This window comes from Accipiter gentilis, chromosome 9 (genome assembly GCF_929443795.1).
Source record: "Accipiter gentilis chromosome 9, bAccGen1.1, whole genome shotgun sequence".
Classification (NCBI taxonomy): Eukaryota; Metazoa; Chordata; class Aves; order Accipitriformes; family Accipitridae; genus Astur; species Astur gentilis.
The window spans coordinates 14,891,800-14,904,978 of record NC_064888.1 but is presented as its reverse complement, the minus strand read 5'-3'; the positions used below and the strand labels follow the sequence as shown (position 1 = coordinate 14,904,978).

Here is a 13,179-nt window from a genome sequence, read left to right as displayed (position 1 = left end):
AGAATTTATTAGCCAGGCAGTGTGCTTCCATTCAATTAAACTTAACAGGTACGTGCCTGTTCCACTTTTGTTTACCAAAAGCTGCTACAGAACTGTTTTTTGGTCTTAATTATCCTGACTATCCTTTCTTTTTAACTTTTGAAACTGAAAAAGGAAGGATGGGGGCAGGAAGGTTCCAAAACCCTTTCTTAGGCCATGGCAAGTATCTCCATATGAACACTGGTGTTCCATCTCGTGTATCTGCTTATGAGTTGCTGGGGTTTGCTTCCCTCATGATGGAAAACTAGGCATCTGTTGCAAGACAAACTGCAAACCATATTACTCTTTGTGTAATCACCCTTTAGGTGTAAAACAGCTTAATGCTTTATCAGATGCTTTTAATGTTCATGAAAATAAAATATGCTTTCCGAGAGCCACACTAAAAAACATTAATATAGCAAAACATGAGATTCCTCCTTCATGTGCACTCTGATGAACCCCAAAGCTGCGTGACAGGCTTGATGCATATATTGTGTGATAACCTAGATAGAAATCACACAGATATGTGGGTAGCAGCACGCGTTTTCCGTTTTGTCATGGTTGCAATAAACCTACCAACCTACTTATTCTGTAGTCCTACTCCAGATGTGAGCCTCCCCTTCTGAGGCCTAACACAGAGTTCTCTGGAGTCTAAAGGAATAATTCTCCCACAAATATTTCTTTGAGAAGAAAAATACTTCTATTAATTTAAGTACTGTGGATCAGCCCTGTTCTGCATGAGACAAGATAGACAGGACTGAGAAACAGCTACCAATTAGAAAGGAAGGCAGTAGCAGTACTGTGCTTGTAGGAAAGGGAGGTTTAATGAGAATGACCTGGTTATGAGTATTGTTTTGATTTTTTGGTTTTGAAAAGGAGAACTTATTGGTAACAAAAACTGAGGGAAATCGTAATTTCTGAAGGGACTTATGTATTCTGAGGTGGGCAAGACAAGCTTAATAGAAATTAACTTCTTTCTCTTTTTATTTCTTTCTTCTTTAGCTTTTGGTTTAAAAAAATACCTTCAAGCTGCAAAAATAATGCACCACAATTTTAACAACAGGTTTTTCCACTGAATAATACTATACAAGTGCTTTTTCCTGTGACAGTCTTGTTTGGGTCTTTCCAATCTCTAATGCGCTTTTGGAGAGTTAAATTTTATTCTTTCTGGTCAAGCTTAACTACTGACTTGTATATTATAATTGACATCTTAAACTGTGAAACCCTTCCTTTTTATGAGTGGCCAAAAGGACTCTAAGCAGGCTCCAAGACATCTGTCGTGGTTTAACCCCAGGCAGCAACTAAGCACCGTGCAGCTGCTCGTTTGCTTGTTCCCCCCCACCAAGTGGGACAGGGGAGAGAATAAGGGGGGGGGGGGGGGGGGGGGGGGGGAAGTAAAACTCGCGGGTTGAGATAAGAATCATTTAATAGGACAGAAAGGAAGAAAATAATAATGATAATAGTAACAATAATAAAATGACAATAATAATAGAAGAGTTGGAATATACAAAACAAGTGATGCACAATGCAATTGCTCACCACTTGCCAACCGATGCCCAGTTAGTTCCCAAGCAGCGATCAGCACCCCCAGGCCAACTCCCCCCCAGTTTATATATTGGACATGACATCACATGGTATGGAATATCCCTTTGGCCACTTTGGGTCAGGTGCCCTGGCTGTGTCCCCTCCCAACTTCTTGAGCCCCTCCAGCCTTCTCACTGGCTGGGCATGAGAAGCTGAAAAATCCTTGATTTAGTATAAACACTAGTTAGCAATAACTGAAAACATCAGTGTGTTATCAACATTATTCCCATACTGAATCAAAAACACAGCACTATACCAGCTACTAGAAAGAAAATTAACTCTATCCCAACTGAAACCAGGACAACATCCTAGAGCATTTTTCTTCTTAATTCACTTTGCTCTGGATTGTCTTCTGTAGGACTCTTTGACTAGCCAGTAATGTCAAAAAAAAAAAGGAATGATAAGTATTGTGGTGGGTAACCTCAAAACCTGGCTCCTTGCCACTTTTTCAACTCATGCTATCCAGGCAACAAGTAAGCCAGCTTCTCATCTTAAGAGAGATTTGCATAAGCAAACTCTATCAGAAATGATCAGAGCTGCTTAAACTACTTTTGCCAGCTATTTCCTGCTACAAAGCCACTCAATTAGAAGGTGCTGGTAGCTGATGATACCTTAACAAGTTATGACTGTGAATACATAGAGTGTCTTGAAAATGTATATGTTGCGTGTGAAATGAGCTTTTATTTATTGCCAGATAGAAAAACAAATGTTTGCAAATGCTAGTGGCCAAACTATTCTCTAAAACATACAGGTGCTTGCAGTAGAGGACAGTCAAGTAGTCATTTGAGAGGGATGTCAGAAGTTTATGTAGTGTTTTCCAATAATTTTGTGTTTAGTGGGCAGGAAAAAATTACAGTTTATATTAAGGGGGTAGGAAGGGATCAAGGGCATAGTAGGAAAAGCAACCAGCAAAGCATGTAAATTAAAGCAGCCTCCCAAACACTCATGTTTTATTGTCACTCTGCTGTTTGTTGGTTTTCCTGTAGGCCCATTTCCAAATTGTCAGCAGAAGGTGTAAGAGCATGGGTGTTTGGAATATGAGCTGCTCTGCTTTACATCCTGTTGTTAGGATGTAATCCTATTTCATTTCAATGTGGAAGCCATGTTTTTTTAACACATCTGCTGAAAAGCCAGAATAATACTCCTTTACAACTAGTATCTTATCTTTAAACAGCCAGGTGATTTAGTCCCCAGATATTGTTTTCATTTTAAAATCTCCTAACTATATTGTTATTCGTAAAAATTTCATCTTGTATCCCATTATTTTTAAATCCCATTATTTTTAAATCTAAGTATTTCACATATGTATTTTGACACTAGCTACTGACAGCACTCTTCATGTGTCTATAGATCAGCTTTACTCATTCCGCATTTCAGATGGCCCCAGCATCTCTTACAAGTTCCTACCTCTGTTTAGTTACGTGTTGCTGAGGAACCACTACAACTTACAGAGCATCAGGTTGAGGTCGCTCAGTCACAAATTAGTTTGGCAGTGGCAATGGGAACAGTTATCACCTCTGTGTACAAAGCTGGGTGCACTGGTTCTTGCACCTTCTCTCCCCGACCCCTTGAATTCCCCAGCACCTACACAACAATGTACATAGCTATTGGGCGAGTAGATCAGGGGACTGACCTGGATGAAAGCCAGTTTTCATTAAGTGGTTGGGTTTTCCTGTGGAATAATTTTGTGACATAATATGAGACTGCGCCCTAGGAATAGTAGGGGAGAAAGAAGCCCTTAGGTCAGTATTGCTGTCAAAAGCTCTGTTTTGCCAGACCACAGGGTTACCTTTTATGCTTCCCACTCAGTTGTGATACAATAAAGAGAAACCAAAATGGGTCTATCAACATGCTGAAGATCAGGAATGTGAGCATGTAACTTCTCACCACAGAATAATGGATCCAAAATGTGCCCAGGATTTGAACAATTTAGGTCTTTAAATACTTGCTGATTTCATCCTTGCTTCTGTAGCTCTTATGTGTGTCCCATCTTGCACTGTTCTGGTACTTCAATTTCAGTCAAAAGATATTCAGTACACACTTTCCATAATGGTGAGACTTAGATGGTTTTAAGTGCATACTGTAAATGATCCAGTTTGGTTTAATCGGTTGTAGTAAAACTGCACAGTCACATGTGTCAGCACAGGCTACCATTTTAAGTAGTGCATCCCTTAATTTTCGTGAGAAGTAACTTTCTGATTTACTGTTACATCAAGTTAAAACAGCCCACCAATAACCTACAGCAGAGCACTCAACTCTAATAGGATGATGAGGGTGACTGGAGAAGAGGGAATCAGATTCAAGAAAGGTGAAAGCCTGAAAGTGACATACGGGGCAGGTTTCATGGCAGATACACATAGCTCCAGTGCACAGCACCAACCTGTAGCTCATGAGCAAAGTTATATTTCCAGCTGCTGTATCCAACTGGTAAGATAGTACATAACCTATGTTTGTGGCTAGCAAAGAAGCAACAGTACTTCAAGGAAAAAGACCAAATAAAAGTGTATCCAGTAACACACGGCAATTACAATTTCAATTTATTCTTTATCAATCTATTTAGCTTTACAATGAGAAAGAGAGTGGGAAATAAAGGACAGTAGCACAGCTAACTGAAGGACATAATGGTTTGTTTACCTTTTCTGCCTCAGTCCCCATTTCTAGCTGCTGCTTCTGTTTAATGCAGATCTGCCCCACTTTAGCCAGGAGCTCGTGTGGGTGAATGAAGACTCGTGAACTCAATAGGAAAGTGAAGATATAAGTCCTCTGTGGAAGCAGAGACAAAAAAAAAAAACAAAAAACCCCTGAGTTATATAACTTTAACAGAAATAATCCGTCTTCCTTGGAATAACTATTCCATAAACCACAAATGTAACTTTCCTTCATTTAAACTTTTTATAATTCTTCCTGTCTCCAGAGACGTGGTGGTCTTTTCTAGCTCTGTGAAAAAGGAAATGTTGTAGGCTTCAAGGCTGTTAACTGTGGTGTTTTCAGATTCCTAAATTATTTCCCTTTAAAATGCCAAACTTAATATGCCCAACTAGTCATCACTCGCCAAAAAGACAAATTAAGTATGTCCGATGTAGGGCGTTATGCCTCTTGAATGCCACTATTTCTGCTGCTTTGTTTCTTTAAGAGTGATTGTTTTTCATTGAGCTGCAGAAAACTGCTTCATGTGTATTCCAAGCCACAGCTGTAATTTCTTCATGTATGAGGGGTTTTTGTTCCTTTTTTCCCACAATCACTGACACAAGGATTATGGCAACATGACAATAATTTAGTTTTAAGCTTGACTTTACTTATTTGGGGCCTGTTTCAGAGTCTTTTGAGTATGAACGCTGCTAATAAATGCCAACAATTATTATTTCTCATTAGAAATAGCCTCTCCATTTGTATTTTAAAAGCTGTATTGCAGTGTATCCTGAATCATACTCTGCACAGTTCAGTTGAAGTGAGAATGCCTTCATGCCCTAGTCTTGCTTCAGTGTTTGAAATTTGGCTTCATATTTGAATGTAATTTCCTGAGTAATGACAGTAGCACCTCATAAGCACTTCTGTTTTTCCTTCAGGCTTTCTGACAAAATTTGGAGTTAGGAAATTGTAGGGGAACTCCTTGACAATGGATTTCAAAAAACATTCATTATGTTTGCAGTGTATACTGTTACTTTGCACCGTGTTTTTAGAAATGTGATTTGGCAGGCCACAGCTAAGTGTGCATATAAATAGTCAATGTGCACATACACCACCTTGGACTGGCAAGTAAATTGAGACCTCTAAAAACTTAAGACCACCTGTCTAAAATGTGGCATCTCTGCTATCAGCTACCAAATTCTGCTGCTTGCAGTCTCTAAAACACACTTGTAGTTAAACAATAATGGTATCTTTAGGACTTCAAAAAAATTATGGTGTTTATCTCTCTAATCACAATAAAACGTGCTATTAATGAAAAATGTTTCCACTTCTTCAGTACTCAGCGTGCCCTATAATATAAATTTAGCACTAAAAACTTCCAAATATCAGAAGGGAGAAAAGGAAATTTTTTTTAACAAAATAAATAAAACTAACTAAAAGTCACAGTGTTCTGAGAGTAAGTGAACAGTATAATAGATTAAACATATATTTGTTAAACATCCAACTCTGTCCTGAGCTTGTGGAGGAAGCTAGGGAAAGAGTGGAGTGTGATACAGCCGAGGCATTTAAAATGCTCATTCTGATTTAAAGATCTTACTAGCACTGGGGTTCATGTATTAAATTAGGAGCAGCATTAATTCTCTACAATCAGAACTGGAGTTAATCCATAGTCTTTGCCTCCTCTATTGTTTATGAATAGAGGAAGAGAGGAGGAGAAGTGTTGGCTGGATGGACTTTACGGATCAGGTTCTTGAGTAGCGCTTCCACTGATGCCTACAGAAGATGGACAGCTGGGGTCACCTAACAACCAGGCTCTTGGTGACTTGGAGCAGGTGGCCAGGGCAGTGACAGGACACTGACAGCATGGCCTCCATTCTTGATGGCGTGGTTGCAAACATCCCACACAAGTGTACATTGGGAAAATTTAAGAAACTGGGCTTCTGTTTGGTATTTTTTTTATGTTCTTTTCCAGAATTTGAGAGTTTTTAGAGTTACAGTGACAAAAAAAATTGAAGTTCATTAATTTAAGAAAGAAATTCAATGTAGTTCTTACGCCTACATCTAGAAAAAGTTGATGACATTGTGTCAGCTTTGGAGAAGCTTTACAAAAATCTATAGTAGGGTATGCAGTGTGTTATGGGCACTAAAATTAGGCTGAAGAGCTAACCTGATTCACAAAAGGGGACTTGGTTGTGTTATGGGACAATGTATCACATCTTTTATTCTTATGTATGTGGGAACGATCCCTAAACTGTTACACTCCCCATTCGGAATGAAAGCAAGAGAAAGAATAGTGTTGGGTTGTGAGATTATTGGGGGGGGAGGGGAAGGGGGAAGATTGGGGTTGTTTGTATTTTAAACTATGCCTGGTTATCCTCTGTTATTTTTTCATAGCAATCTTCTGCATTCATTTCTATTGGTGTTGCCTCTGAACTTAAAACTGTGAGTCTGGACTATCTGGGAAAGGAATTTAGCTGTTGGGTGTGTCAGCTGTCACTGGTTGTGTGAAAATTTTTGTTCTGGAAACATGAAGCAGCCCTCACTTTTATCATATTTTGCATTTGAGAGAGATGGGGAATTAAAAAAAAAAAATGTTAGGGGCTTCTGATACTTTCATCCCTTCACCACATTCTTGTTTTGGGAGTTTAGAAGCCTGTCTGAAAGATGCCTGTACATGTAAGTAGCAGGGAACCACAACTTAAGCCACACTGCCCTGCAAGTGACCTTTGCTCTGATAAGCTGGAACACATTCTTTTAAGTAAAGATGTAATTTTGCGTCTCGTACCAATTCTAGTGTTGGTCTCCTTGGTGGAAGTTTGTGTGATGTGGGACAGTGTTTATCCAGAGTGACTCTGAGAAAGGCCTGCTCAGAGTATCATTTCCCTCTTGTTATACTGCAAGAAAAGTGTGACCCAGATGACCTGTGCTTTTATTTGGTTTCTTTGATATGTTTTATATGATGTTCAAAAAAGTGCTGAACTGGCAAGATGCAGGAAGATACATGGCCATAGAAGTGCGTACTTTCCATTTTAGGGTTGCTGATGTGTCTCTAATTGGTAATATCTGTACTGGACCCACACAGTACTTTTCCAGACAACACTGGACTACTAGGTTTTAGAAACAAATTATTATTACTTCTGGAACCCACCTGCTGTATTTTTATTCAATTTTTTAAGTCACTTAACTGGAACTAGGTTCACTACTTTGGAAAACAAAATTGTTCCATTATGGTCAATCAAGATACGCTGGTTTACAACATATTGTTATCTAACTGGGGGTGGGGGGTTCATACTTTTGTTGCTTATGCTGGCGTAGACAAGGAGTAACTGCAACTAAGAACCAAATTAATAATCATAGGTCTGACAGCAGTATTGACGCCCATCTCCTTGCCTCTCTGCTAACAGCCACTCCATATCCAATAAAGAAAATTCAGGCTGAACTAAGCCACACATTTCAGCTTAGCAGTAGGTCTTGGGGCTTAGGAACACAGTTGTTTTGAATAGGAAATATTTCATACTAACGTCACATGCCTTATCTAGATCAAGGATTTCTGTGATTTGATGCACCTGCACTACTATACCTATATAGGCTAAATGTTATAACAGTGTAAAAACCTACACTATCTCATAGGCAGTCCCCTAATCATGAAGCTGATGGTTTGGATAAGGAAATTTAGCTATGAAGCTAGCTGGTTTGACAAAGATTGATTAAAAAAATGCTTCCATAAGCTATGAGATTGAAAGTTAAGCTCCATTTATCCTACAAAAGTGACAGGTATTTAGGAGAAGAGGCAAAAAAAAAAGTCCTTTCTGCACTTGGAACAACGTAAGCTGATACAAAAGGGGCTTGTGCTTTACAAGGGAATAAGAAGCCAGATTCCTTTAGTGCCTACAGTTGTTGCTAAGAGATGATCTGAATTATAGTTAAAAAAAAAAAAAAAGTGTGAGCACACAAGCCTAAAGAAGGAATTGTTAATCTCTGACCCAAGAATGCACTGATGTCTTCTTGAGGAGGAAAAAAAGAAAGAAAAATATTTTCTTTGTGCTCTCGCTGCTCTTTCTGGAACTTCTTGTTTGTGAAATATTTTCTTGAAACATTTTCTTGCTTGGGCACAAGGGTTGCAGACTGGTACATTCCATTCCTAACCTCCCGAACTCTTCTGTCTCATGAGTATACATTTTTCTATGTGCTGAACAAGTCCCTGTACACAAACAAGCCTCAAAAGAGCAGTACACAAATGTAGGCCCTTATCTTTCCTGTCCTCCCTTGCCTGTCTCGTGTTCTGCCAACATGGCAAATACGTTTTTGTTTTGCCTCTGTAACCAGCATAGAAAGATACTCTGTGTTTGCTTTTGCCCCCACACCCTTTTTTTTCTGTCTGGAAGGTTACTGTGATCTTTTAGTTTAATGTCCACTCAGGTGGGAATGCCTTCCAAGTATGGTGCTCAGATGGACTAATCAAAAAATTTGGATGACTACTGCAACTTACAGATGTGTCACTCAAACTAAGGTAACCTCTGCTAAGGTTACCAATAGCTTCTCGTGGTGCGAATTAATAGGTGATGCCATGCTGCCTGCCTTTGCATGTATAGCCAGAGACATGTGACTGAGAGGGGTTTATACCTTTCTCTTGAACATACAGTACTGGCTACTCTTCTGACAGGATACCAGCATAAATGGCTATCACCCTAACACTCTGTGGCAACTAAAAATAGAAATGAGCGTGAAATTAAGTATAGACATGCAACTGAACTGAAACAGGAAACTCAGATTTGAGGATGAGTCAAATACAGCTCCTTCTTTATGTTGTTCAAAGCTTATTTATCTACTCACTTTATAATTAATCCTTTCAGCTAAATTGGGTGAGCTGATTTAACTAAAAGCATGTGTCCTGCTGTAGAGGAGATGAATTTGGTTTAATGCTGTTTTCCATGTCTCTATCCCTGGAGTACCCTTGGTTGCTTCTGTTGTATCTCTCTCAGCTGTCAGCTTGCTGTCTATTTAAACAGCAGCCTCCCAGGGTGGGGTCCGTGACTGCTTGGTTTGCAATGCTCTCTTGCATGGGGTACGGGATAGCACGATGGAAACTAACAGCATTCCAAAATAAGTTGTAGACCCCTTAAGTAATGCTCACTTTATGGAACCAGTTTCAGAGTAGCTGTGTTATAAATAGATCTTATGTTACAAGTTACAATAAGGGATGTGCATTGGCAACTCCTTAAAAAACTTAGCTATAGTCCAGAAATCCAAGCAGCAAGTAGCTATATTCTAGTATCACACAAAAGACAAGGAACTGACTCGTTGGAAGGCTTAACTACAGCAGCCTAAAGCTGTTCCACTGGTACATCATACTGGCTCTACCCGCTGCTTTCTTCTGCATGTCTGTTCTACAATAGGCATTTGGGAGCAGGGAGAGGGAGCGGAGATTTAATGTCCAACAATGGTTATCCCTCTGTATCTTATAAAGGACTTGGTACTAAGTCAGAATCTGTCAAAGGTAGTACAGTTGTATGTTAGCCATATTTAAATGCAAGGTTTAGGATTACCTTTGAACTGGAATGTTAAAACATCCTGGGTTTGCTTTTTTTAATCTTCCACTGATGATTGCTGACAATTCTGCTGCTTATACCCACTGAACTCTCATATGGGGAGTCCCTTTTACGTGCATGGTGATTGTGAAGATGGGTGGTGTATATGTAGGAGCTTGGAGGGACTTTATCATTACTGAAGTGAAACCACAGTAGCAAGTTTTATACGAATTAGACTGAGAGACATACAAGAAGATACAGCACAGCCTGCTACTGCAGGCGTTAAGTTCAACATACAAGTTAATAGTGATTGCAATTTCCTGCCCCCTTGTTAGTCTTTACAAAGAGCTGGGATGCTTCTGCCATAGCTGCCACTTTTTCAGAGCTCAAATGGAATATATGCTATATAGCCTCTCTGATCTTTGGCAACTTGTTTAAATAACATCTTTCATTAATGGATACAAGGGTAATTTTAAGTGATAAAGTGATCTCTTAATAATATCCTAGGTTCAGAATCTTACTGCATGCCTTAGAGTTATAAGTAGTATTTACTTCAGGGGACTACACTGAGGATGTTTAATCAGTTGCAAAATCATTTTCAGGCTCAGGAATACACATTATTACAGTGCTGGCCCATTAAAATGTCTAGAGAAAGAAAGCATTTTAATTAAAACCTATTTTTGTTTTTTTATGATGGCCTAACTAGGAGATGCATAGAAAATTAAGGAAAAAAAATACTAGAGCTGATTTCAGGTCTGCTTCCCGAGGTAGGAGCTGGTTAGTAGTTAATCTTGGCTGCATTAGAGCTAAAGCAGCTTAGAGGGATTGAAAATTCTGTAGCTAATGCTGCTTTTAATTGGTTCTTAAGGCACCCATTTGGGTTCAACACGGCTTTATCTTTCTAACAAGTGTTCTCATTTAAAACCAGAAAGGACAGTATCCCCATTGAGCAACATCTTTAGTGAATGCATATTGCAAGTAAAATAAATGCATCTTTAGCCTACATCTTAATCTTGAATCAGGTGGAGGTAGAATTTCTTGAGGAAGCACCAATCCAGATACTAACGCAGTAAAACCATGGGAAGGAAAAAACAAAACAAAACAAAAAACCTTCACTGGCTACTTACATCTGGATAATAGTCCATGGTGGGCACCAGCCGCTCTATCAAGGCCTCCAGTGATCCAGAAACAAGGTTCCCATCCTGATAAACAGGGTCCACACACCTATCTCCCATATCTGGCTGCACTTGTCCACTACAACTGGAACCAAGCATGGTGGAAAATATTGGCGTCTGGGGCATAGTTTCCTGCAGAAGCGGCAAAAAAAAAAGAGAAAGGGTTAGGCTTTTTTTCAGGATGCCTTCTGTGTGGGTTTTGCAGAGGCAGACATTAAACACAATTACATATTTCACTGAACGCAGCCTGGGCATTCAAGCTAAGTTCTGAATCCAAGCAGTCACACATCTGTAAGCTGGCTTTGGGGTTTGAAATGTATTTTAATCTATGTCACTAAGGCTGTAGATGCAGAAGCTGTAGAAATTTTCCTCACTGTGCTTAATTTCTCCTTTCTCCCCAGTTTTCCCCTGGCTCTTTATGCATAAAACTATACAGGGATGAACATGCAAAATGCTTTCTGAATTTCAAAGATACCGAAGCAGTGCCTTACTGAACAAACAAACAAAAAATACTGTGCCTTAATGTACCTCTTTTTGAAGTCAGACCTTTGACCAAAATACTTGATTTGTGATGATAAATCATTCATCACTTCTGTAACTAGATGTAATCCAGGTCTCGACAGTAGTGCATCTTCTGCACATATACATCACTGGCAACAGTAGGGTATGTACTGTCTGAGCAGAATTGCCTTTTTTTGTACATGAAACTGTGAACTGGGTGGAACTGAACGCTGTGACATATACTGTAATAGACAACTCGAATAACAGTCTCTTTGGAGATTTTTGCTTAGGAAACAAACCTGCTGTTGCAACACAAAAGCCACGCGAAGGTTTGGGGTTTCCACCCCCCTCCTCTTGGCCACAAGCTATATCAGTATACCATAGTTACCAACTGTGAGTAAACTGTGGGGGTTTTTTGTTTGTTTGTTTTAAACTGGCTACAGCTTAAATACATGCAGAAGGCTAAACAAAACATCCTGCTACTCTATGCAAAGTTGAAAATACGATTCGGCAGCAGTATCAAAACAGTTTCCCCCCCTCCCCCTCCCCCTCCCCCGGGCTGCTGAGATAGTTAAGACTGTTTAGAAGGTAAAGTGCAAAGAAAGCAGCGTTAACTCTTTGGCTGCTGCCTTAACATCTATGAAACAAATGTGATATTGTCACTCTCTGAATAGGGCTTAGGTAGGTAAAAAGGATTAGGCCATTACCAGTACCTTTAAACTGACAGCTGTTTCTAACTGCACTCATGTCTTATGCCTAAGTGCTCTCTTAAACTAGTTTTTGAAAAATTGCTAAAGACCTAAACCCTTAAATGCTATAAGGTGTGGGCTTTGGTGGGGTTTTTTTTGTTTGTTTTGGTTTTAGGTAGCTCTTGAAACAACTGCCGAGAAAAACTACTTTGTATTCTTCTAACGCAAGGCACATTCTTCCTCTCAAACTCTCCAAAGCGATCATTCATGTTTGCAACCTGGGATACAAAACATTTTTCTGTTTTTAAGCTCAGATGAATGCTAGGTACGTTGGTAAGGAAAACACATCAGTATTAACCATACTTGTTCATCGAGGTGACAGATTTACTTATGTATCAGGCTGGTAAGTAGAATTGTTTTGTGGCTTTAACCAGAAGACTTCTATGTATTCATCGTGGCACAGATATAAGGGAAGTTAAAACACAGCAGCTGTTTTAACAGCGACTAGGAGGGAGACTGCTCTAAGGAGTGCAGTTCAGTTTCGAAGTTCAGGACAGAGTCAAATAAAACAGAAAATTCAGTATCTAACGGCATATCAAAAGAAATGAAAAATGAGGATTCTGCACAAACATGCATTAAGGTTACTCAGTATTTCACAGATTTATCTGTTAGGCCTAAGCTTTGCAGTACACAACAATCTGACAAATCACCGGAGCACATGAAGCAGCCGCCAGCTTTGCTATGCGTACTATGCAAGTCGCCAGCAGTTTGGTTTTTTCCCTTTTAAGGTCCACAGCAATGAAGCCGAAAGCCCTTTCTCAGGCTGGACGGGCTGTGATGGGCACTTCAAGCTAACAATATGAAGTTGCACAGGGCTTTACGGGAAGTTAACCACCGACCCAGCCCCTCCTGAGAAGATGCTTTAGGAGGAGAGGCGTGCCGGCTTTGCCACCGAGCGTTTTAAACCCCTGTAAGACGTTCGCTGTCGCATCGGTTTTGTTTTTAAAGACCCTTTTCGGGAGCAGCCTCTTGCCGCTCTTGGCCGGATCGCGAAGG

At 39.7% G+C, this 13,179-nt stretch overlaps 1 protein-coding gene across 1 annotated transcript in view; it reads right to left on the bottom strand.

Annotated features, from left to right (window-relative positions):
- The window catches only part of RASGEF1A (RasGEF domain family member 1A), a 28,768-nt gene that overhangs the window by 14,852 nt on the left and 737 nt on the right, over positions 1-13,179 (bottom strand). The window contains exons 2-3 of the mRNA XM_049809856.1: positions 10,886-11,065; positions 4,237-4,365 (exon numbers count right to left, since the gene is read on the bottom strand). Of these exons, the coding sequence (XP_049665813.1) occupies positions 4,237-4,365; positions 10,886-11,065 (309 nt within the window). The remainder of the gene's footprint in view (positions 1-4,236; positions 4,366-10,885; positions 11,066-13,179) is intronic.